This window comes from Vipera ursinii, assembly GCF_947247035.1.
Source record: "Vipera ursinii genome assembly, chromosome: 1".
Lineage (NCBI taxonomy): Eukaryota > Metazoa > Chordata > Lepidosauria > Squamata > Viperidae > Vipera > Vipera ursinii.
The window spans coordinates 230276140-230302162 of record NC_139512.1 but is presented as its reverse complement, the minus strand read 5'-3'; the positions used below and the strand labels follow the sequence as shown (position 1 = coordinate 230302162).

At 40.3% G+C, this 26023-nt stretch overlaps 1 protein-coding gene across 1 annotated transcript in view; it reads left to right on the top strand.

Moving 5' to 3' along the window:
- Positions 1 to 202: 202 nt before the first annotated feature.
- KHDRBS2 (KH RNA binding domain containing, signal transduction associated 2) overlaps positions 203 to 26023 on the top strand; it is a gene marked incomplete at both ends in the record, with an annotated part of 414972 nt that continues 389151 nt past the window's right edge. The window contains one exon of the mRNA XM_083351280.1: positions 203 to 293. Coding sequence (XP_083207406.1) covers positions 203 to 293 — 91 coding nt within the window. The remainder of the gene's footprint in view (positions 294 to 26023) is intronic.

Below are 26023 nucleotides of genomic sequence, written 5' to 3'. Positions count from 1 at the left end.
CGTTGGTGGGCGCGCTGTCCAAGGTGCTGAAGCAGGGGCGCACCCGCGACCGCCGCCACGCACATGGGGAAGTGAGCCGTCCCAAGTAGAAGCACAGAAGGGCAAGAGACGAATCGAAGCCAACGAAGCCTCTAGTGAGCGAGTTGCCTTTTCCTGCACTACCTTGGGCGGGCAGCCGGTTGAAAGTGTAGGCGAACCCAGCATGGAGCAAGAGAAATATTTACCCGAGCTGATGGCTGAGAAGGATAGCTTAGACCCGTCCTTTGTTCATGCAATGCGCCTTTTGGCGGAAGGTAAGTCTTGGCTTTCCTCTCTTCGAGTCTGGCGGATTTTTTTGTTGGCGGATTGCTTGTTGCCATCCCCTCTGCCGAGGTTCCCTGTTGCCGCCGCTGCTGCGTTTCTGCGATTCGGTGTGGGCTACACCGAGATGGGTTAAGGGCATAGAAACAGGCAGCTCTGTCCCCGTTAGGAAGAGAGAAGGAGAGCGCGAGCAAGCCAAGGAACGCGAAGCGCTCTCTGGCATTCTTTCGGATCTACGCACTGGCAGAGGTTGCAGAGGCAGAGTCGGCTTAAACGGAAGGACTGATTGCTTTAGAAATTGCAGGGCACCAGCAAGTCAGAAAGTGCAGGAGGGAAGAGACTCAGGGAGTTGTGCCTTTTATGTGGCATCAGCGCACTGCTTTAGTTCTGACACTCAGGTCACCAGAATAGAAATCTGAGCAAGGAGGGATGCCGGATTTGGGCAGCATTTTGTCAAATACAAAGCTAAGCAGAGCTGTCGACAGATTTCCGGAGAAACACTGTACTGAATTTAGTGTCCATAGCAGAGTCCTGGAAGAGCCCTGGTTCCTTTTGTAGATTAATCAGCAACAATTAGGCGTTTTGTGAAATGTAGCCATGCTGATAACAAGAGGCATAGCTGTCAATGAACGTTGCCTTGCAGTTGTATTTTGCAGATTTTGGATCGACTTTCAAATATAGCCTGCTGGGTTATGAATTAAAGCTTTGCATTTCAGAATGTGATATTTCAACTTATTAAAGAATAGTCAGGATGGCAACCATAATAATTACTTTGTTTTCCCCTACAGATTTATTTAATCATTTCACATTAGTAATGGATTTATTAAAGTATTAAAGTATTTTCTTTATTAAAGAAACTACTAGAGTCAGGGTCAGACCTGAGTGACAGGTGAAGTTTCCACAGAAATATATTTACACAAAGACAGAGGCAACAATCTCATTAAAAATCAATATCATGGTTTAAAAATGAAACAAAACTCATTGCCACTGTCAGTTTTATACAGCAAAAGACCGGTTATTACTGTGTTTATAATTTTGCAAAACTTTCATTTTACTTTATTGCTGTTTGGATTTGTTAACTTTGACAATTACATTCTTAGGTTCACCTTATCTTTATGGAATATAAAATGGAGATTCATTTCAGAAATAGTTGCTGAATAATTTCATTGGATAGTTGCTAATTAGAATTCTGTATAATGGCATAGTTTTATTTTGAAATTTGAGATATAGAACCAACATTTTAAAAAAATCTTTGAACTTTTTGCCTAAAGCATGAGTTCCATGTTTGCATAATCAACTTATCTTCTTTCCTTGTATACTAAGAATGAATATTTCTTCTGTTTTTGAAACAGTGTCCTAATATTATTATGAAATTATTTGCCACTCATCATTTGAGGCAACTCTGAGTGGCTATTACTGGAAAGGAATTCAGACAGTCACCGATGATATTGGTCAGTTGGTCATCAGGAAAACCATGATCAGATGCTCAAATGTAAATAACTACTCACTTTTTAAAAAGAAACATGTTCATATATTGGCAAGCAAACATATGCTTTAGTAGTTGATATTGATTTTTTTTTTACAATTCCTTTGCCTTAAAGATATAATTTGGCTGTCATTAAGCACATTATTTTAGCTCACAGATCTTCAGGTCTCCTTAAATTATACATCTATAGAAATCACATTTGCCAAAGTATGCCTTTATAGAGGGTTTTTCTTTTAAAGCCCTGCAATCAATAAAATGTGTTTGTTTCCCTCCAATACTTTGTAGATGTAATTTGAACCTTTACCAGCAGGGGGAAGTATCTACTGAGACACAATGTGAATCTCAAGAGAAGTGAAGAGAAGAGGGGAGGGGCAGGGGCGGGGGGGGGGCTGAAAAATGTAAAGGAATTAAAATATATAAGTAATTCAAAACTAGAAATAACAGGAAGACCAGGAAAATAAGTTGGCATGCAGTTTCACTCTGAATACTATTTTTGCCCCGAGTGCAGCTGTACGTGAGCATATGTGAATATTAAAAAGAGACTAAAGTGAGCTGCCTCTGAAAGCTAGAGAGAATGCTAATGTGGGATTCACACCAGCTACCTGGCAACATCCTTCAAAACACCATCTGTCAAGGTTTCTGGAGTTCTGTAGGTTTCTACAGAACAAATGACAGTCAGTACAAACTTTCATTAAAGTGAGCATACAAACAGCAGTATGAAATAGAGGTACTGCAATGAGAATTACCCTGGTTGAAGACTGTTCTTTGGAAAAGCAGATTATGTTTTAAAGTACCATTCATTTACTGTCTGTCTAGCAATTGTATCAGCCCTTCAAATGACACCTCTTAGTACAGTTGTTGTATTGATATTATTTGCTGTTTATTGGTTGAAGCTTCTTGCTGTGGTGTGTTTATGCAAGAAAGTCCTAATTGTTTTCAATGTTTAGCATTCGCTTCATCTTAAAAAAAAATTGTTATTATTCTTCTTAATGCTTGGAAATGAAAGTTAGATTGGATTATACTGAATTCTCAAGGAAAGAAATCTTGAAATAAAGGAGAGAGAGAGAGAATATCTATTTCAATTAAAAAGACCTTCTATAGTTTCCTAAGGCTTCTAAAACTTGTAAGATATACCTTATCTTTTATGAATTGCATGGAATTAAATTTTAGTGATTAGATTTCTTTGTAAACCTATAAAAATGTATTTGGCTGTCAGTAAGGCAGTGTCTACATATATGTAATTGAAGTTCAGAAGATTGCAACAGTTAGCCTGTTACGTTAATTACCATTCCTTTGCTGCCATAAAACCCTTCAGCACTCTTCCTATCTGTCATAGTTTCACAACTTTTAAGATTTTCCTATGTCAGACATATTGCATGTATACACTGAAATAAGGTCTAAGGTAAACTACCAAGCTTATAAACCTGTACATTTTCCTGGGCATAATTTCCATTGAACTTATCAGGGAAGCTTCTGAGTAATCCACACATTTAATTGAACAATCATAATAATAAAAAGTAGATACAGGAAATAATATCCTATTCTTAATTCTATGACCAAAATGTGGGGTCCTTACTGCTGATTCTTGATGAAAGAATCAGCAGCATTCTGAGTGTTAATGATGCCGACTGCCAAATATCCTGTTGAGAAGCTTAAATTACTTTGTTGACTTATTTTTGAATAAACAAGGACAGGGGTTTGAACACTGTTGTGATTCACAAAGTTCAAGCTATAAGTCATCTTTCACCCACTAAATAGGCTCTTGTTTCATGTCCTGACAACAAAAACAATTCCTCTGAAGCCTCCTATTAGAAACTTAGTAATGGCACTATCGTCCAATCACAGCTGAGCAGAAGTAATAAAATATCCAGAGGTTCTAAATTCCACTCTAAAAGAACTCATCCAGCTGATTAAGCTACCTTGTGCAATTTTAAAGTGGCCCTTTTAAAGTTCATTGTTTAACACAATTAATGTACAACCTTTCCACCTGGCAGGTTAAGAGATTATTCAGCCAAGTAGCTTCCAATAGCTATAAGAAGCTTGAAGTATCCAGCAACATTTAAATGTCTTTCGTTATGTGCAATATTTTATTATTATTATTATTATTATTATTATTATTATTATTATTATTATTATTGTTGTTGTTGTTGTTGTTGTTGTTGTTGTTGTTATTATTATTATTATTATTATTATTATTATTATTATTATTATTATTATTATTATTATTATTATTCTTAGGGCTACTAATCAAAGGCCAAGTCTTTGTGTGTGTGTGTGCTTTAGAAACATGCCTGGTATTGCACAAAAGAGAAAAAAGGGGAGGAACTAATCTGAGAATGTGAATGGAAAATGTGTTTGGGGATTCATTAAAATGTGTTTGGTTAATGCAGGACAGTGGTGGTTTAATTAACTCTATTTTTATTTCGTGGCTTTGTTTGTTTGTTTTTTGTCTGACAAGTCTGTCTAGAGAAGGAAGGTGAAATGCAAAATTGTGGGAGAGTTGTGGGAATCTTAGGGATCCCCATGATCACTGTTGGATTCTGATTTTTTTCTGAATTTGGGAAAAAAAAGGCTGTGAATAGTGATGAAGAAAATATTTTCAAATCCATCTTCCCAACAGATTGTCTACTCTTTGTCATGTGTTTTTCTTTGGAGGTATATCACACACATTCATATAGGTAGTCCTTGACTTACAACCATTTGGTTAGTAACTGATTGAAGTTACAACAGTACTGAAAAAAGTGAGTAATGACCATTTTTTACACTTATGACCATTGCAGCATCCCCATGGTCATGGAATCAAAAATCGGATGCTTGGCAGCAAGTATATATTTATGAAGTTTGCACTGTCCCAGGATCATGGGATCCCTTCTTTCAAATTTATGACAAGCAAAGTCAGTGGGGAAGCCATATTGACTTAGCAACTGTGTTACTAACTTAACAGAGGCAATGGTTTACCTAACAATTGTGACAAGAAAGTTTGTAAAATGGGTCAAAACTTACTGATCTGTCTTGCTTAGCAACAAAAATTTTGGGCTCAGTTGTGGACTGCTTAGATATGAATGTGTATATCTTTATATAGCTAGAAAGGTGACATTTTACATGTTTCATTTTCAACAGATCAGGTTACCTGTTTACCAATGAATCATTAGGTGATAGTCTACTAAGTGAAGAAATGTAACATTTGGATCAACACATGAACACTCTCACTTTGATAATATTAATCCCAGGTAACTTATTCATTCAGAGGAGTCATTTTTCACCTGAACTTAACAAATGATGGATCCATTCACATTTACAAACTTGTATAAAACAGTTTATGTTGGATTAATATAATTATAGCCTAAACAAGGATTAAACTAATTTTAGCAGGCTTATTGTAATAATTGTTAACCAAATGTCTTTTGATGTGCTTTGAAGGTACAGAAGGAGAGAGCAGTCACAAAGATTAAGGCATATGCAAATTGTATGAAATAATGTTCTCTATACTCAGCTTACAAAAAGTCTTGAAAGAGGATTAGCTTAGGGGAAATGATAGATTTCAGTGATGAGTCACTAGTAGATAATTAGCTAATTTGGGGTACAAATATATCCTAATTGTATAATGGTCCACATGTCAATTTCACCGATGTTGTTGGAGCTAATGGGACAAAATCTGTTGCAAAGCTAGGATCCATATTTTCCTTGATAAATGTTTAAAACCAAGATAGATTTTTTTTAAAAAAAATGGAGACATATTTACAAAGGTTGAGGTCATTTAATTTACTAAATTTAATATGTCCCTTTAACACAGATTCTGGGTGACTTACAAATAAAAAAGTTAAAATAGAAAGCCATGTATTATAACAGGGAAGGGCATACAACCAACTGCGAAATTCAACCCCGTAACACCTAAGACCAAGAGGACAGCCTCCAAAATAAATAAATAAATAATAAAATAAAATCTGCAAAGGAACTCCACCATCATCCTACTGTAATACAAGGCCAGGAAGAAAAAGCGAGTTTTTTTAATTTTTCCCAAAAATTTTTTTAGCAGTATTGATCTCTCTGGGGATGTCATTAGAGCATTTCTCTGCCCCGTTTCTCAAGGTCTGTCTTACATATCATTACATGTCACTAAGAAGACATGGTTGATTGGTCCCACAAGATGGCATTGCTTAATTTATGGGACCTGAAGTGTGCCCACTCTCACTGACCTCCTTGATTGATGGAAACACGGAGAGATAGGTATCTCCTCAGGACAGACCGGCAGTGAATACATTACAAAATGGGTACCATGGAAAATTTGTCCACTACCACAGTGGATCAACCTGTCATGAAATAACTATTCTCCAATAAGATTAACACATTAAATAAGTTGCTATAAACTGATGGCCCCAGTGTTTTTTCTTCGTCTGTACCTCCCCTCCTGAAGTCACCTGAAAGAGATTATTTTCTCTGATCTCACTGGTTAAAAAAAATCAGATTGACCTGCATCATTGTTGAGAAAGTATATTACTGCCAAGAGTCAACCCAGGATGTCAGAAAAGCAGTATGAGTCAATGTTTCCACTGAGGAAAAGCAATGGTCCTTATTGAATAGTGAGGCACATAGCAAAATCGGGCAAAGTAGATAAGCAGTTCAGAATTCTACCCAGCCCTACTGTAGACTAGAGTTAAATAACCAAGCAATTCTTAAAGGCTATTTATCCCCTGAGTATTTTGATAAAGTATATACCTCTGTTTTTGAAATATAGCTATCAATGTGATGGCAACTAGGCATTTAGTAGGATGCATTTGACCTACCTAATACTAATATAAGAAACCCCAACCCTACTGCTTTGGAATTTTGTTCATTTTGATGGGTCTGCTGCAGAATGGTCTGTTGTAGGATCTAGAATGCTTCTTAATTGAATTAACTTCAGGAGAACATCAAATGTTTTGCCATTTGGATCTAAACTGGCATACAGATAGTCTTACACTTACAACCATTTGTTTAGTGACTGTTCAAAGTTACAGTGGCATCAAAATAATGACTTATGACTTCTTCATGCTTATGACTGTTGCAGCATCCCCGTGGTCACATGATCAAAATCCAGACACTTGGCAACTGATCATATTTGTGATGGTTGCAGCATCTCAGAGACATGTGATCAGCTTTTGCAACTTTCTGACAAGCAAAGTCAATGGGGAAACCAGATTCACTTAACAACGGTGTTGCTAACATAAGAATTGCAGTGACTCACTTAACAACTGTGGCAAAAAGGGTTGTAAAATGGGGTGAAACTCACTTAACAACTGTAATTGTGTTTGTAAGTTGAGGATCACCTGTACACAGCCTGGAATTTTCCTAGCATTAACCATGGAAGTACTGTGGTTCAACATTGAGTAAGACCATTTCACCATTACTAATAACTTGATGAAGAAACTTATGCTAAGCATCGGAAGAGCCTCTAATTCACCACTAATGGAAACAGTAGTAGATTAGATAGGTATTATCTTTTATGGAATAATTCAAGTGACTGTCTACGTTTACATGATGATATATAGGTTGAACATCCTTTTAAAACAACTGAAATCACCATAACTGGGGAAAAATATGCAAACCAAAATGGGTGCTTATTTTTAATTTCATTTAAATCTTAGAAGTAATGGGTGCATAGTAATAGGGAATGGCAAAGCTGAGTTCTGAAGGGATTTTTAGCATGATATTTTCCACAGAGTTTCACAGCAATATTAATATAGATCACAGATATTTGTCCCATAATTGTATGAAATCTAAAATGATATAAAAGAGATTCTGCTAGTGAAACTCAGGGCATTTTGAAGACCCATAAGATATTACAGTTTGGGTGATTGGCTGTACCCCTAAACTAACCCTACACATATCCAGTTATTTCAGTGAGCACACCAGCATGGCAAAGGATTGTGCTTTGTGCGTATGCAGGCTTTTTTTTTTAACAAAAATCCTTTACAATGCTTACATGTTCCTGGCTCACAATAATGGCAGGGAGAACTGCTCTATTGTTATCCAAACTGCCAATATCCCAGCTGGCTTTCCCTCATCATTTTTGACTAAAAGAGCTTCCATTTTTAGTTTTATTCAGAAGCCATTAGTACTGAATAGAAAGAAGTCAAATAAATATTTTGACGGGCATCAATTTCAGGGATATTTTTTGTTGTTTTTCTAAAGCCTCACAAAAGCAGAGATTGAAGAGGAAGTGTAAAGAGAGGAAAAAATGACAATGGACCCATTGGTGTGTGTGGGTGGGTGGGTGTTTGTGCGTGTATGGATTGTTAACCAGAACCATCTTCATTTCATTCTTGATACTCATGCCTATTATTTACTGAGCCAGTTCAGTCTAATGGTTAAGGCACCAGGGTAGAAACCAGGAGATCATGAGTTCTAATCCCACTTTAGGCATGCAAGGTGGCTGGGTGATTTGGGGCCAGTACCTCTCTCTCAGCCCAACCCACCTTGCAGGGTTGTTGTTGTAGGGAAAACAGGACATGGAAAGAGTATTATGTATGTTCCTGCCACCTTGAGATAAGTGTAAAGTAATAAAGGTGGGATAAAAATCTAATTTAACAAACAAAGGCAGCAGAGGGATTAACATTTGCAGGGTAAAGAAAGTTCTTGATCCTTCTGGAGCAAGCAGGATGCTACAATGCACTCCTTGGCCATTAGTCACAGAGCTTTGTAGCATGAACGGGCCTGACTGATAGAAAAGCATTGAACTGCACAGTATGAGGAAGAACACAGTGATATCTGCCATGCTGATTTCCGACAGGCATGTTTTCCCTGCAATTCCTTTCCTTGCAGAACCTTTTAACCTTGGAAACCCTGGTTACAGTATTGTCTGAATACCATTCTATATCTTCAGTTCACTGATGACTTCACAAGGTTTCAGATCGTTCACCAGCCTCCAAGCATTTATTATAAGAAAATAATTTAACAAATACTACTTTAACTAGTAGCACTTCAACACATAATAAAGCAAAATAATGGATAGTACCATCAACATTTGCTTCTTTACCCTGCATATCCTTTGTAGAAGATATGAACTATCAATACCATATGATTAACCTTTCTATCAAAACTGGCATTCTTGCTGTTCCTTGAATAGTCAACTATACTCATCTTCCCAATCCCAAGTTCAAAATAGCTCAAATACATGAGCTATAAAGCATATTCCATCACATGTTACCAATTCATTCCTTTCTTCTCACTGTAGACCTACAGAAAGGACTTCTTTGTTGTTTGAGGCATTTCTTGCAAAGCCTCAGTTCATTTTGGGCTTTAGTTTTTTGATATAATCTTTACAGGTTCTGCTGACTGTCCTGTGTCTTCCTTGTCTCCTGCATTTGGCTCTGAATTTTTGGCTCTGAATTTTTGCCATCTTCTTCCTGTAGCTCTAATTTAACACCTTCCTGATGAGATTGGTGGAACACTTGCTGACCATGTCCTTCCCAATGTCCATGAAATATAGTTTATTTCTTGCAGGGAATCCTTCATCTAGTCCAGGAAGAATCAACTGGATTGGGGCAGCTAATAAATTTAAATAAATAACCAAATACAGAAATAATCTTAGTGACATCAACTACATAGTGTCTTCTTTCCAGTTCTATGAAGCCAGAATTATTATCTTCTTCTTCTTCTTCTTCTTCTTCTTCTTCTTCTTCTTCTTCTTCTTCTTCTTCTTCTTCTTCTTCTTCTTCTTCTTCTTCTTCTTCTTCTTCTTCTTCTTCTTCTTCTTCTTCTTCTTCTTCTTCTTCTTCTTCTCTTTCTCCTTCTCCTTCTCCTTCTCCTTCTCCTTCTCCTTCTCCTTCTCCTCCTTCTCCTCCTCCTCCTCCTCCTCCTCCTCCTCCTTGTCACGTAATACCAGTTGCTAGGATCCAGCTGCACAAAATTTCTTATCTTTTTGTCTTTTGGGATTAGACTTTGTTAGGCATATGGTGATAGCCTACATAGTTGGGTTGAAAATATATAAACTATGATGTTGTGACTTTAAGATGTTAATTGGCCAATGGGTGTGTAAGTGTTCAGTGTTATGTACAGAACTGCTAGTGTACAAACAATTATTGTTGGATATGGGTTTAACTGTAAAAGATCCATGTATATGAGGACAATCAAGCTGTGATAAAGATGGCAAACAATGCTGCAGTCAGAACAAGATCCAAACATGCAGATCTTTGTTACTTGAATGTAAGACAATGTGTCAAAGACAAATTAATACAACTGGAATATTGTTCATCTGGTGTAAATATCGCAGATCATTTCACTAAAGTCCAAAGTGCTGTGAAACACAATGCTAGTTGTGAAAGAATTGGCATAAGATTGTAAGAGGTTATATATTATTTTACCCAAAGGGGAGAATGCATATGGTGATAGCCTACATAGTTGGGTTGAAAATATATAAACTATGATGTTGTGACTTTAAGATGTTAATTGGCCAATGGGTGTGTAAGTGTTCTCATGGCCATGAGAGGGAGCTAGGAATGTAGCTTCTCTCTCTCTAAATTCACTGCTCTCTCTACTATTGCTGTTTTGCTGTTGGTTTACTACTGTGATAAACCTGAACTGTGTATTGACCTCTGGACCGGTAAGAAGACTTTGTATTTGGAATACTCCTTGGACTGTTACTATTGTGTATGACCTGGACTGTTTATTTTTGACCGTGCATTTTTGTTTTTACACCACCTCAAAAAGTAAAATACTTTCTGTTTTCACAACTCAGTGTACTCTTGTGGTTACTGTGTGACTCTTACTACTCTCAGTACCCTTCCTTGTCTGTGCAACTTCTTGGTAGCTCAAGGAGACCTCTGCACAACAATTCCTAACAGACTTCATTGATCTCTTCCTCATTTCTGTTGTTCAGTTGTCTACTTTGTCTTTCCTGAAAAGCTTCGCCTGGCTTGTCCAGGCACTTTTCATCTTCCCAGGTGTGTTTCCATGGAAAAACTTTGCTCAATACCTTTTTTCCTTCTCAAATCAGAATATCAAAAGTTTGGAGTTCCAGCAATATTGTTCGGATTCTCTTAAATATTATCTTTCCCAATACGATTTTTTTTCAATTGTGACTTTCTGCATCCAAGTCTTTTTTTCATCTTGTTTTCTCATCTTGAGGCCCAATTTTCATTATGGCTTTAAAATGAGTTTCAATCATTTTATACCTGTAAGCTAATTCTGTTTATTTAAGGTTTATTTGAAAGCAGTGATTTTAGAATAATAATTGAAGCAACAGGCAAAGGAGGAATGAGATGGGCATAGTGGAATTTTTCTTCCTCTGGCATACCACACTGTACAGCCTCATCTTATATTAATATTAATTAGTATTAATTTTGTGATAAGGGAAAAAACAGTCAGGTAGCAAGGGCATTTCCTTATGTTTAGTAATTCTCTCCACCGCAGCTCCAAAGTACAGAGACACTGGCACAAAAATACAATTTGAATGAGCAACAAGCTTTTGCTAAGCCTGGGAGCTTGTAAGACAATACAAGTAGTCCTTGACTTACAACCATTGATTTAGTGAGTGTTCAAAGTTTCAGATGTAATGAAAAAAGTGACTTATGACCATTTCTCACACTGACAACCGTTGCCGAACACCCATGATCAAAATCGAGATGCTTAGCAACTAGCATGTATCTGTGACATTTGCAGTGTTCCCGGGGTCATGTGATCAGCTTTTTGTGACCTTCTGACAAGCAAAGTCAACGGGGATGTCAGATTCACTTAATAACCATGTCACTAACTTAACAAGTGCAGTGATTCACTTAACAACTGTGGCAAGAAAGGTCATAAAGTGGGGCAAAACTCACTCAACAAGTGTCTCACTTAGCAACAGAAATTTTTGGCTCAATTGTTGTCATACATAGAGGACTACCTGTATGATCACCTCCCAGCCATCTTCTTTTTGGAATACACCTCAGTTGTTTGAGGGGGACACACGCCCAAGGAGCCTGTTTTAGATTGCTTTCTTAACTAAGGTAAAGGTAAATTTTCCCCCGCACATGCATGCTAGTCGTTTCTGACTCTAGGGGCCAGTGCTCATCTCCGTTTCAAAGCTGAAGAGCCAGCGCTTGTCCGAGGACGTCTCCGTGGTCATGTGGCCGGCATGACTAGACGCCAAAGGCGCACAGAACACTGTTACCGTCCCACCACAGTGGTCCCTATTTTTCTACTTGCATTTTTACGTGCTTTCGAACTGCTAGGTTGGCAGAAGCTGGGACGAGTAACAGGCGCTCACTCTGCTACGCGGCACTCGGGATTCGACCCGCCAAACTGCTGACCTTCTGATCGACAAGCTCAGCGTCCTAACCCACTGAGCCACTAGTTTACTATTAACCAAAGAATGAACATCCTGCAGTGCGACAGAAAAAAAAGAGATGCCTAATTAGAGGAAACAAAGAAAAATCAGCTTTCACTGTCCCTTACGGCCCTGGATTTGCTGAGATGGTAGAGACGGCTGGCTGAAGCATGTGGAAAAATATAGACCTGGCTATGGGAAGTAATTAAAAATTAGCAGCAATGCTCAGCTGTTTCTTTCACTTCTTGCTCTGCTCATCCTCCTCTTTATTTCCCCTCCTCCTTTGATTCATTCTGGGAGAATTCTCATTAACAAATTGCAATAATTATCCATAAAGAAAGTTACATTGAAGAATGGGCAAAGAAAAAAAATTAAAAGGCCCTTGGAAGGAAAGGAGAGCCAAGTGGAATAGTAGAAGCAGTTGGAAGAAAAAAAAGTTCAGTGGTATATGGCAAATGGAATGGAGGTAATCATCAGAAAGTCCTAAATGAAAATCAAATCCAAATGTAGTGAAAGTTATAAAAATGCAAATTTACGAGGAGTGAGGGGCACGTTGAGTCGTAAAGCAAGAAACCATTGAAAAATTACAACTTCCAACTTCTTCATTGAGGTTTACTTTTTGTATGTATGCATACATGTATGTATGTACTGTATGTACGTATATATTTTAATGGGCAACTCTAGAAGATTCTACTGCAGTTGATTAATGGTGATGGACAAAGATAGCTGCCAGTAAAGTTTGTAAATGGTCTGCCACTTCATTCCTTTAATTGCAACTGCTGGAAGTCAGTTTCATTTAAGATTGCTAAATTTTGGCAGAAGCTGCAACTAGAAATTATTTCTATTACTGTTTGGCATAGTGTGAGACTTATGCACACATATATTTTAGGGGGAAAAAATCCAATTTCTTTCACATTGATGTTGTCACAGATAAATAGCTTTGAGTTGAAATGATAGACCTTTTGAAACGTGATTAGATTAGTGACATTAAGTTCTTTTGAACTTTACCTCTATTTTAAGAGGTAAAAGAAATTACATTTCCCTTTATATTTCTTTAATGTGTAAATTAAGGATTTTTAATCCTTTATTTATGTATTAGATACATACCTTCTGGTCTTCTTTTTTAAAAAAAAATCAAGAAATTGAAAATTATACTGAACTAAATTTATCTGATGATCTCTCACATTTCCCTTTTCAAAATCTTAATTGTACTACTTCCAACCCAACCTGTTAATGCAAAATTTAACCACTCCTTGCATTTGGACTTTGTTTTTAATACAAGTTTAGTGACTTTAAAAAAAAATTGAAAAAACATCAAAAAGATTTTTAAAATATTGATTTTGGAAAATTAAGAATGGATTAAAGGTCCAGATGTATTTGAAATAAGAGTTTGAAATTAAATTCTTAAGGTAAGAGTGCTTCCCATGGAAAATTGCTGTTATTTGGATTCCTTAGGGGGGAAAACATGATAGTGTGGGACTTTAAAAGTTGGATACTAGAGAGAACTAGAAGAAACTAAAGATTACAATTAAAGGAGAAGAATACTTAAAGTCAACTTTTCCCATAATAGAGGAAAATACTTTAACATTGGATGTTTTGAAGGATATTTATGGAACAAAAGACTCAAAAGTTAATTTTAAAAATGTCTGTCACTATAGATAAATGATGTGTAAATGATGTTACAGAAATGGAACAAGCTCTACCAGACAAGACTAAAATTGATTTGAATGTGCATGGCAAGTATATTATCTTTTTCCATATCATTCTTATAGCTTATCATTTCTTAAATCTACATTCAAATCTATATTATTTATTTATTTATTTATTTATTAAATTTTTATACCGCCCTTCTCCCGAAGGACTCAGGGCGGTGAACAGGGCATATCTTAAAACTACAAAAATACAAAAAATAAAAAAAAATTAAATTATTGCCCACAATAAAAACAATAAATATATATATAAATATTAAAACCCTAAGTGATTCCCCATCAGGCCAGGCCAGCTTGTTCAAATAAATGGGTCTTTAACCCGCGACGGAAGGAGCGGAGATCCGGTGCCATCCGGAGCTCAACCGGCAGCTGGTTCCACAAAGCCGGAGCGCCCACAGAGAAGGCCCTCCCCCTGGGGGTCACCAGCCGACATTCTCTGACTGGAGGCACCCTGAGGAGGCCCTCTCTGTGGGAACGCACGGGGCGGAGGGGAGTTGACGCCGGCAGCAGGTGGTCCCCGAGGTATTCCGGACCCCTGCCATGTAAGGACTTAAAGACCATCACTAAGACCTTGAACCTCACCCGGAAGACAACTGGTAACCAATGCAGCTCGCGGAGCAAAGGTGTAACATGGGAGTACCGGGAAACTCCCAAGACAACTCTCGCGGCCGCATTCTGTACCAGTTGGAGCCTCCAAGTGGTCTTCAAGGGAAGCCCCATGTAGAGAGCATTGCAATAGTCAAGACGAGAGGTGACGAGCGCATGAGTGACCGTACACAGGGCATCCCGGTCCAGATAGGGCTGCAACTGCCGCACCAGGCGAACCTGTGCGAAAGCCCCCCTGGTCACGGCTACTACATGATCTTCTAATATCAATCATATTTGGTAGTTTATTGCTTTGGATTGATAAAAAAAATGTGTTAACGTTTTGAAGGACATTCTGAGAACAGACAAAGTAAAAATGAAAAGAAATCAAGTTCCAGGGCATTTTTGAAAGGTATAAATGCCAATATAACAGTACAGGGAATATATAACAAGTACAGGGAAGGAATATAAAGTTGGTTTCTATTAAAGTTGATACTTTATTTTTGGTAACCCTTAATGGAGTGTTTTGACTAGGAATGAATGACGGGGTTTACTATTTTGTTTATAGTTACAAAATGAGATATGATCAGCATTTGATATATTTTAAGAGAAGGTAATTGTTTTAACAAGGGCAATTTGGAAATAAACCTCCATTTGGTTATCAATGACAGACACTGGCAGATACAGAACTTTTATTATACACATTAGAAAACTACAACATTACATTATTACCCTGTTTAGGGTAACTCGTTCCCTCCTTTCTCAGGAGGTGAGGGAGGAGCCCTTGCAGGGGCAGGCCGAGGAGTTTAGCCAGCATCTGACGGACAAAATTGCTCAGATTCGGACTGGTTTAGACTCTGACTGGGCAGAGTCTGATGGGGAGGAATCGAGCGGTCTTGAGAGTATTATCTGGACTGAGTTTGATCCTGTGACTCCCGAGGAGGTGGACAGGATTATGGGGAGGCTGAGGTCTACCACCTGTTTATTGGACCCATGCCCTTCCTGGCTGGTTTATTCAGCTCAGGAGGAGACACGAAGCTGGTTCCAGGCAGTGATATCTGCTTCTTTGAGTGACGGTGTCTTTCCCGCCGCCTTGAAGGAAGCGGTGATGAGACCCCTTCTCAAGAAGCCTGCCTTGGATCCAGCTATTTTGAATAACTATCGTCCGGTCTCCAACCTTCGCTTTTTAGCGAAGGTTGTTGAGAGTGTGGTGGCGCATCAGCTTCCTCTGTTCCTGGAGGAAACTGATTATCTTGACCCATACCAATTGGGTTTCAGGCCCGGGTGCAGCACGGAGACAGCATTGGTTGCGCTGCTGAATGATCTCTGGTGGGCTCGGGACAGGGGTTGTTCCTCTGTCCTAGTCCTATTAAATATCTCAGCGGCTTTTGATACCATCGACCATGGTATCCTGCTGCGACGTCTCAGGGGGTTGGGAGTGGGGGGCACTGTTTTACGGTGGTTCTCCTCCTACCTCTTGGGCCATTCGCAGTCAGTGTTGACGGGAGGGCAGAGGTCCGCCCCAAGGTCTCTCGTTTATGGAGTTCCTCAGGGGTCGGTCCTCTCTCCCCTCCTGTTCAACATCTATATGAAGCCACTGGGTGAGATCATTCATGGTTTTGGGGTGGGGTATCATCAGTACGCTGATGAGACCCAACTTTTTCTTTCCACCCCAAACCAACTCAGTGATGCCCTAGACGTGATGTCCCGTTGTCTGGAGGCAGTTCGGGTTTGGATGGGGAGAAACAGGCTCCGACTCAATCCTGCCAAGACTGAGTGGCTGTGCATACAGGCATCTCGAGTGAACCATTCTATGCCATCTTTAATGATGGGGGGTGAGGTGTTACCCCCCGTCGATAGGGCTCACAACTTGGGTGACCTCCTGGACTCGCGGCTCAGCCTTTTAAGATCATATAGGAGCCGTGACCAGGGGGGCTTTTGCCCAGGTTCGCCTGGTGCGCCAGTTGCGGTCCTATCTGGACTGAGATGCTTTGCACACAGTCACTCATGCGCTCGTCACCTCCCGGTTAGACTACGGCAATGCTCTCTACATGGGGCTGCCCTTGAGGACCACTCGGAGGCTTCAGGTGGTGCAGAATGCAGCCGCGCGAGTTGTGATGGGGGCTTCCCAATACTCCCATGTAACACCTCTGCTCCGCGAGGTGCATTGGCTTCCAGTTGCCCTCCAGGTGAGATTCAAGGTGCTGGTGATGACCTATAAAGCCCTAAATGGCTTGGCTCTGGGATATCTGAGGGAACACCTGCTGCCGGCATCAAGTTCCCTTCATCCTGTGCGCTCCCACAGGGAGGGCCTTCTCAGGGTGCTGCCAGCAAAGGATTGCCAGTGGGCAACACTCAGGGGGACGGCCTTCTCTGTGGGCGCGCCTGCCCTTTGGAACCAGTTACCCGTAGAGCTCAGGACTGCCCCTGATTTTCGTTCATTCCGCCGGGACCTGAAGACCTGGCTCTTTGAGCTTTCCGGCCAGGACTGAGAATTTTTTATTTTTAATTCTTAACTTATTGTAATTGGGTTTTTAATCAGAGTTATAGGGGTTTTAGATTTTTAATCAAGGATAATTTAATTTATTTTAATTGTTATTAACTTTTTGTATTGTAATGTTGTTTTAATTGCCTTGTGAACCGCCCTGGGTCCTATGGGAGAAGGGCAGTATATAAGTTCAATAAATAATAATAATAATAATAATAATAATAATAATAATAATAATAATAATAATAACCATTGAAATTGAGGCACTTGCCATAACGTCTTACAAGGTTTGAAATTCCTTAGTAGTAGTCGCTCGGTGCCAAATCTGGGCTGTGGGAGGCTGATCAAAAACATCCCAACGGAACTGCTTCAAAGGTTCTTGGGTGCGTCTAGTGGTATACAGGCGAGCATTATCGTGAACCAACATCGCACCAGAAGTGGTGCCATAGCAAATCCTGCAAAATGTGAAGATGCCAAAGGAGCACTGCTAGTGAAGTTCATGGAGCATGGTTCGACTGGCAATTCAAAAGTCTACTGTGAAAAGTTATGAAAACTCCAATGAGCCATCCATAACAAACTTCGGGACATGCTGACGTCTGTTGTGGTGTTGGTTCATAATAATGCTCGCCCACACACCGCTAGATGCATCCAAGAACTTTTAAAGCAGTTCTGTTGGGATGTTTTTGATTACCCCCCACCATAGCCTGGATTTGGTGCCGAGTAACTTCTACTAAGGAATTTCAAACCTTGTAAGATGTTATGACAACTGCCTCAATTTGAATGGAGATTATGTCAAAAATTAATGCAATGGTGTAGTTTTCTAATGTGTATAATAAAAGTTCTGTATCTGCGAGTGTCTTTCATTGACAACCAAATGGAGGTTTATTATCGAATTGCCCTCGTAGTTGTGATGAATGGGGAACAGTTATTTCTTTATATTTTTCTTTTTCGTTTTACTTTCTTTTTAATTTTTCTTTTCTTATTTTGCCTTTTTTACTCTTTTTACTCATTTTTTAAATTGCAATCTTTAATATTTTTATTATATAAAAAGACTCTTATTTATCTCTCCCTTCTAGTCAGATATCAAATCTCAGACTCACTAAGTGAACAAGTTGGGATTGTGATAGGCTGCTACTGCTACACATTTACAATAAAAACAATAGCAGCTAAAACATTATAAAGTTAACAATCCTGCTCTCAGCTCAGGAGGAGGTCACTTGGGGAAACATGAGACTGTAATATAGAGCCATCTGAATAATATTGATCGGAATGAAGATACATCACCCATTATTAAATTTACCTCTGCAGAGCCTGTCAGAACCCCTATGCTTCATAGTTAAATTTATTCCTTCAGTGCTTCTTCAGACTCCTCTATTGAAACACATATTGCAACTGAAAAGAGTACCAAGCACTCAGTTTAGGCAAGTAGCAGAACACTCTTATTGTGTATTTCTGAGAAAATGACATCTCGGCTCTTGTATTTTTCCAAAAACACATTTTGAATTTCATGTCTTGCTTTCTATGGAACTGGCATTCTGGCACATAACTTTAGGGCCCATTGCTGCCACCTCTATATCTAGATCTGGAAGACTTAGTGTGCCACAGGGTCCCAGAACGTGATTTTGTTGCAAAGCATAATAGCAATGCAAGAACAGCCCACTGATCCTTGCTGCTGATCACCATGCTAAATGCTCCATTGGCATATCTAATGCTATGGACAACATTTTGCCTGGACCCCCATAAAACCCAGCAAAGTAATCCAGATTTTTTTTAAAAAACATGGACAACTGGAGAAGGTCCAAATTAAGAAGTTAATAGAAGAAAAAGCAAACAAGAAAATTAAATTTCGGTGTCAGTGACTGGATCTCCAAGGGATTTTTTTTTTTAATCCCATTTATATCCCGCCCTTCTCCGAAGACTCAGGGCAGCTTACAATCTAAGAAGCACAAATCAATGTGCTTAGCAATAGCCTTCATTCTATGTATATGCCTGCTTATTAGGCCTTTCGGGCCCCCCCAAGCGGCATTTTTACAAAGTCAGCTTAATTGCCCCCAACAATCTGGGTCCTCATTTTACCTACTTCAGAAGGATGGAAGGCTGAGTCAACCTTGAGCCTGGTGGGACTCGAACCTGCACTAATTGCAGGCAGCTGGTGTTACTTAAGGAGGCATTAGCCCACTGCTCCACCAAGGCTCTATAAAGATATATGGTTTTCCTGTCTACCAGTGTTAGAGTTGGACATTGGACTAAAGCAACTGATTTGAGATGAGTTGGAGTGATGCAAGGGACACAGGGGGAAATGATGATATCTCTCAAGTGGCTGATACATCTATAGCTCAGTCACACAAAAAAACATTTCACAGCCATTCTCCAAATGCATGGCTGGAGACAGAAAACTTGGTTCTTTGACTGTAAGTATATTACAAACAAAAAGATAGGCATAGAACTAAGACAGTGAATTGTTGTTGTTCAGTCACTAAGCTGAGTCTGACTCTTCGTGGCCCCATGGACCATTGCATGCCAGAACCCCCTGCCCTCCACTGTCTCCCTGGATCTGCCCAAACTCATGCCCAATGTGTCAATGACACTATCTAACCACTCCATCCTCTACCGTCCCCTTCTCCTTTTGCCTTCAATCTTTCCCAACATCAGGGTCTTTTCCAATGAATCCTCTCTTCTCATTAGGTGGCCAAAATATTTCAGCTTCAGCTTCCGTATCAGTCCTTCCAAAAAAAAAAAAAAACAAACCAGTCAGGGTTGATTTCATTTAGGAAGACACAGAATACAAAAGTGGTATTGGAGGCTATTCACTAGACCCAGTTCAGTGTGGACGATGTGAAACATTTTCAAGTAAAATTTATTAAAATTGGATCACCACATTGAAACCCACATCCCAAGTCCCATGGATTTTACTGGGTTCTCTATTCCTAGATGAAATTGAGAGTCAGTTGGAGTAACTGAGGACAGTCATACAATAACAGAACAAGGTACTGAAAGAGAACGTCTGTTACCATCTGAAAACATACTTATCCTCAAATAAGTCACACTTGCCTTAAAAATAAAACTGTCAAGCCCTACCGGCTTGTCACCCGTCGGAGACACCTCGTCACGCCAGCCCATCTGTCTCCGATGTGCCGGCCGGACTCCAGTGTCCCCTTCTCATCTCCGGAAGCCGTTCCCCACACCAGCACAGAGGAGCAGCTCCCCCTTGTTGCTACCGGCTGGGTACGGCGTCCGACCTACAGAAGCCGCAGCAGCCCGCCACCGGCCAGCTGATGCCCATGCCTGCGCTGCACGGCTGCGTGGCGCCTGAGTGGCTGGCACCGGAGCCGTCGGCTGCGCCTGCACCCAAACAGCGGGAGCAATTGCAGGTGACCGCCGACCGGCCGATGGACGTGCCTGTGCAGGATGGGCGTGTGGCGCTTGAATGGCTGGGACCAGTGCAGGTGGCCACTGGCCAGAGGTTGGTTGCGCCTGCGCCATGTCCTTTCAGCACCACAGTTCTGCAGGGCCCGCAGACCTCCCTCCAACCGGAACAGGATGATAGAGAGGCAGCCGGATGGACTAGACCACCGCAGGCAGCCACCGGCCAGTTGGTGGCCATGCCTGCGCTGCCCCTTTCCTCAGGCGGACCTTCGGGCGGACCTTTGGGCGGTGGGGACATTTCAGGCATTGGGGGGCAGGGCGGGCTGGTGGGGGGGCGTGACTGTGGTGAAAGGGCTGCATGGTGCGGGTGGTGGGGTCTGGGAGAGGACGGCTGGGGTGGCATAGGGAGAGGGCAGGATGAGGCTTACCTGGCAGATGGTCCTATGGGGTACCAACGATGTACACGGAGGGAGGCCAGCACGCAGGGTGATGGGTGGGGTCTTTATGAGGTAGCAGGCGGATGCCGGTTTGTTCTGAAGGGGTGGGGCTGGGGCGTGTCCTCACGATAAAAGAGCGTTGGAGCAGGATGCTGCCAACGCTGACTTTATTGCAGTTTGCTGTGTGTCGGAAGAATAAACCTTGTCACTCGTTCCTTAGCTGTGTTTGTGGTTCATCGTCAAGGACGTTTGTGACAAAAACTGTTGATGCATTGCTAAGTATTCTTTTATTCCAAGCAGTTATTTTTCAAGATCTATATTAAGAAACAGCTTCCATAACTTAAAATGTCATCAAAATATGGCTTAAATGAAGTCTTTCCTTTTATAAGCACAAGGAGTATATTTTAACCCACTTGTCTGGAACAGCTAAATTCAAACATGTACCTAGCTACAATCCAATCGACCATGAAGTGCATCATTACCTAGTTTCATTTCAACATCTGTGCCTAGGCATAAGATGATTTTGCAGGGCAGTGGTGGAATTTATGATGCTAAGCAAGAGTGCTTAGTGGGCTTCTCAACTAGGTTTTGGAATAGGTTGAGGATGCATGTGGGTGGAAATGCTGGAACATATCCAAATAATGCTGAACTAGTTGTTCCGCACTTCTGTATGTAAATATTTTCTCAGTTGAATGTCTATTTTATTGCTTTCATAAAATTGTAGTATTCTGCCCCAGATTTTGACTGAGTCTCTGACTTCAGTCTCCTTGTTTTTTGGGGGGTTGTCTAAATTTGTTCATGACACTAAATCATTCTTACTTCCATTCTATCTTCAATTAGCTATTGAGTAAATTATGAAAAGATTAACAGCTGTAAATCTATGCTATTCTAGCATCCAAGTCAGAATGGTTGTGAGTTGTAAGATAAGATAAGATGATAAGATAATCTTTATTGTCACTTTTTCTGTGAACACATGGCGCACATTAAAAAAATGAAATTCTGATGCCTGCTCTCAAAAGAAAATATATAACTATACATATACATGCACACACATCAATATATGCTATATACATATACATATACGTGGTGGCTCAGTGGGTTAGTGGGTTAGGACACTGAACTTGTCGATCAGAAGGTCAGAAGTTTGGAAGGTCGAATCCCGAGTGCCACATAACAGAGTGAGCACCTGTTACTCGTCCCAGCTTCTGCCAACCTAGCAGTTTGAAAGCACATAAAAATGCAAGTGGAAAAATAGGGACCACTATGGTGGGAAGGTAACAGCATTCTGTGTGCCTTTGGCGTCTAGTCATGCTGGCCACATGACCATGGAGACATCCTTGGACAAGCGCTGGCTCTTCGGCTTTGAAAAGGAGATGAGCACCACCCTCTAGAGTCGGAAACGACTAGCACACATCTGCAGGGGAACCTTTACCTTTACCTTTATACATGTACACATACACATACACATACATATACATTTACACATACATATACACAGTGCTTTTTGTCATAGAGTGTGCTGGAACAGAGTTCTGGCGCCTTTTTTTGAAGGGAAGATCGAGCTCCTTCTAAGCCGCTAGCATGAGTAAAGCTCTGGTTCGGTGAAAGGAAGCTGCCTGGGGAAATCGGGGGCATCGAAGGTCGACCCGGAAACACTTCCATGGCCCTGAAAGCAGCCCCTCTTCTCTGCCTTTGTTCACGGTGTTCCCCCCGCCGCCGCTGCCTGTCTTGACCCTCACATTGGCTGCCAGGGAGGATGATCATATGTGCTTATCGATATATGAGGGGTCCTTGATACTTCTGAGCTTGGTTATTTTCTTGCAAATTGTTTTATTACCCAAGCTAGGTAACATCATCAGTGCTAATAAAGAGTGCAATTTGCTCTCAGTTTATATTATAATGGCTTGCCCTGTCAATCCTCAGTTTGCACTGCCTCAGTTTGCGGCGAAAGCAAATGCCATTCCTTACTTGGACTGATGATGTTGCGTAGTTTGGTAATGAAATGTCTGCAAGAAAACAACCATGCTGAAAGAGCATCAAGGACCCCTCATATATAGATAAGCACATATGATCATCTTCCCTATGAAGTGGCCCGCAGACACAAAGGCAGACAATTTTGTAAAGGAAAGAATGAGATGCAACACAGAAAGGCATGTTAGCTGAGAAGAGAAAGGAGAGGCAGATGGTTCCGCTCATTTCAAACCTACACTACAGATATTCTCCTTTATCGGTTATCTATGTATTTATACAGCATTAGATGAGCTATGTGATAGGCAACAGAAATATTTATGTTGATGACACAAGAGTATTCTGATCATAGAAAAATAGTAGTGACAAAAATATCAAAGCTTTAAAAAAAGAAGAAGATGCAAACACTTTAACTGTGTGGCCCAGACTTCAGGGAAGCTGCCAGCATCTGAGGCAAAATCTGAAGATAAACATCTTCATTAGTAAATGTTACAACTTGGATCATATTCTTAGCTTTGCTGCCATTTTGATAATATGTTCTGCAGCCCACAGATGGTCTGTTTCATTTCTAGAGGAACTCCAGCAATTTAATATTTTGGAGAGTGCCAGGTGAAAGTCAGCATGAAAATCAGCAAAGTAGGGACAGGTTTCCACTTCCAGTACAGATGGCGGGACTAAATTAATTGTTGGAAGAAGTAAAACCATTGTATCTTAGTTTGAAACTTAGTTTGAAAGAGAGGTCTTTTGATTCAGAAGTTCAGATCCGTAGATGTTCCTCTGTGGAAGGAAAGCCTATTCATAGGAAGATTGTTTAGTAGGTATGGATTATATATTTTCATATTATTTTACATGCTGCCTTCCTTTGGAATTCTTGGCAGCTCACAATAACATCCAAAAAATATTACAAGATTCCCATTAAAATGCAAGACTAATACAAAGATAAACTGTTTCTAGAGGTTGGTTGAAGAGAAACAGATTGAAGTTGCTAATCCTAGCAGGATGTAGTCGCTTCTTCAGCTTCGATTCTCAGTGGAATTTCCTCATGCAGAAAGAGCTGATTGGAGATCTTCTTGGACTCTCAAATTCTGCTACAGCAGTAGGCAGAGGCTGTGTCCAGGAGTCCCCTTGCTGAGCTGTGATTAGTATGCTACTCATGACTGTTCCTAGCATTGGAAATGCTGGCAGCCATCATTAATGCCATAATCTACTGTTATAATGTGATTGATCTACATGGGGCTACCCTTGAAGGCCTTGAAAAACCATACATGGTTCAAAATAGAATTGCCAGTCTTCTAATTGAAACTGCTCAGCACAGCCATCTAACACCAGTATAGCTGGAGCTTCATAGCAGCAGTAATGGCACAGTGGTTAGAATGCAGTATTGCAGGTTGGCTCTACCCACTGCCAGGAGTTTGATTTTGATAAGTTCAAGGTTGATTCATTCTTCTATCCTTCCGAGGATGGTAAAATGAGGACCCAGATTGTTGGGGGCATTATGCTGACATTGTAAGCTGCTCAGAGAGTGCTGTAATGTACCATGGAGCAATATATAGATCTAAGTGCTGTTGCTATTTCTATAGCTTAATAGACTGCCAGTTTATTCCATGATCGCTTATTATCCATGGTTATTACCTTTAAACTCATCCATGGCTTGGGACCTGATTATTGGGAGGACCACTTATTCCAAATGGAGTCTGCCCATCAAGGTCTATCTGCAGAGAAAGAGGACTCTGTAGACTAGTATTTCCTGTAGGAACATCCTTTTCATGGAACATCCTATTACTCAGTGGTGGGATTCAAATATCTGAACAACTGATTCTCTTATTTGTGCAGGCCTGGGCCTCTGAGGCCTGGAACGGACTTCTAGAAGTGTCATCCATGCACTTACAGCAGGCCGTTCTAAGCCTGGGAGTCCTCCTCCAGGCCACCCAGGCCTAGAACAGACTTCCCGAAGTCTGTACTTCCAGTAGGCCTAGAGTGGACTTCCGGAAGCAGTGTGCATTCAGCCACTTCTCCAAACTCAGCAAAATTTAGCTACCAGTTCTGCTGAACTGGTGTAAACCGGCTGAATCCCACCACTGCTACTAGTGGATATAAGATTTGTAGATTCCAAATTACTGGAATTCAGGAAGTTGTTAAATGTATGGATCTTCCAAAGTCCCTGTATGGGACTATGAAGGGAGAAGGGGATGTATGTAAGGTCAACACATTACATTATATGTAATTAATGGTTGACTAGTATGAGATGCTCAAGCTTATATTCACATCATCTAAAGGGATATCAAAGCAGGAGTGTAGGGATAAATTTGTAGAAAAGTAACTCTAGGACCAGAGATTTCTCATACATGCAAAGTCTTGCACAAAACCTTGCACAAGATCTTGAAAGGTTCGTTAAAGTAGCTAGACTGCAGCCCATGCATTCTTTATTGACCTTGCTTTGCAAGTTACCTCTCAACATATTATTGTGCTATGCTGTAAGGAATGTCCTTTTAATACATTTACAGCTCTTTGCTCAATAGGAGGAAGAGATGGAGGATGACAATGATCACGGTGATTAATGCTTTAGTATATGTGAATACTACCTCACAGTATATTAATCTTGTGGTAGGTAGCAAGTGACAATTCATTTTCAATCATGTTTGTAGTACAAAACAGTGTGTATCCTGTACTGTTTCTGATCCTCTCCCACCTTCTTCCCAACATGAGCCTCAAGCTTTCTTCTCAACATGCAGTGATGAGAATAACTCATTTTTCTCAGGAATAAATAAATAAATAAATAAATAAATAAATAAATAAATAAATAAATAAATAAATAAATAAATAAATAAATAAATAACCATAGGCACTGCAAGATTCACATCTGCAAATCCTGGTATTATTCTCAATTTCATTTACCATTTCCCAAATGTGTGGGCCAAGGCCAAAAGATGACACAGAGCATCACTGATGTTCTCTTTCCATTCAGAATTTGGCTCCATTCCCTGAGGGCCCTGCAGACAAGTAGATCCCTAACCAGTGAATAGCAGCTAATACTTTATATGGCAAGGAAAAATCCTGACAGAAAAGAAGTGGGAATTAACTTTTACTGTAACAAACAGATTAAATGGTTTATTCTAAAGGAAACATAGTGATTGCTGTTTTAGGATTCAAGGCAGTCTTTAAGGAACAACCAAGATATGTAAGGAGGACATCTTTTCCAATCCCTCTCACTTCTTCCTTTTCTCTAAAACAGGAAGTCTCCAAACTTGGCAACTTTAAGGCTTGTGGACTTCAACTCCCAGAATTCCTCAGCCAGCCATGTGAGGCATGAGGTCCTGGATATCTGGGGGACCATTTGTTTCCAATCATTTCTGCCCCTGTCACTTCTAGTAGAGTGGGTGTGCTCCAGACTCTCCCCCA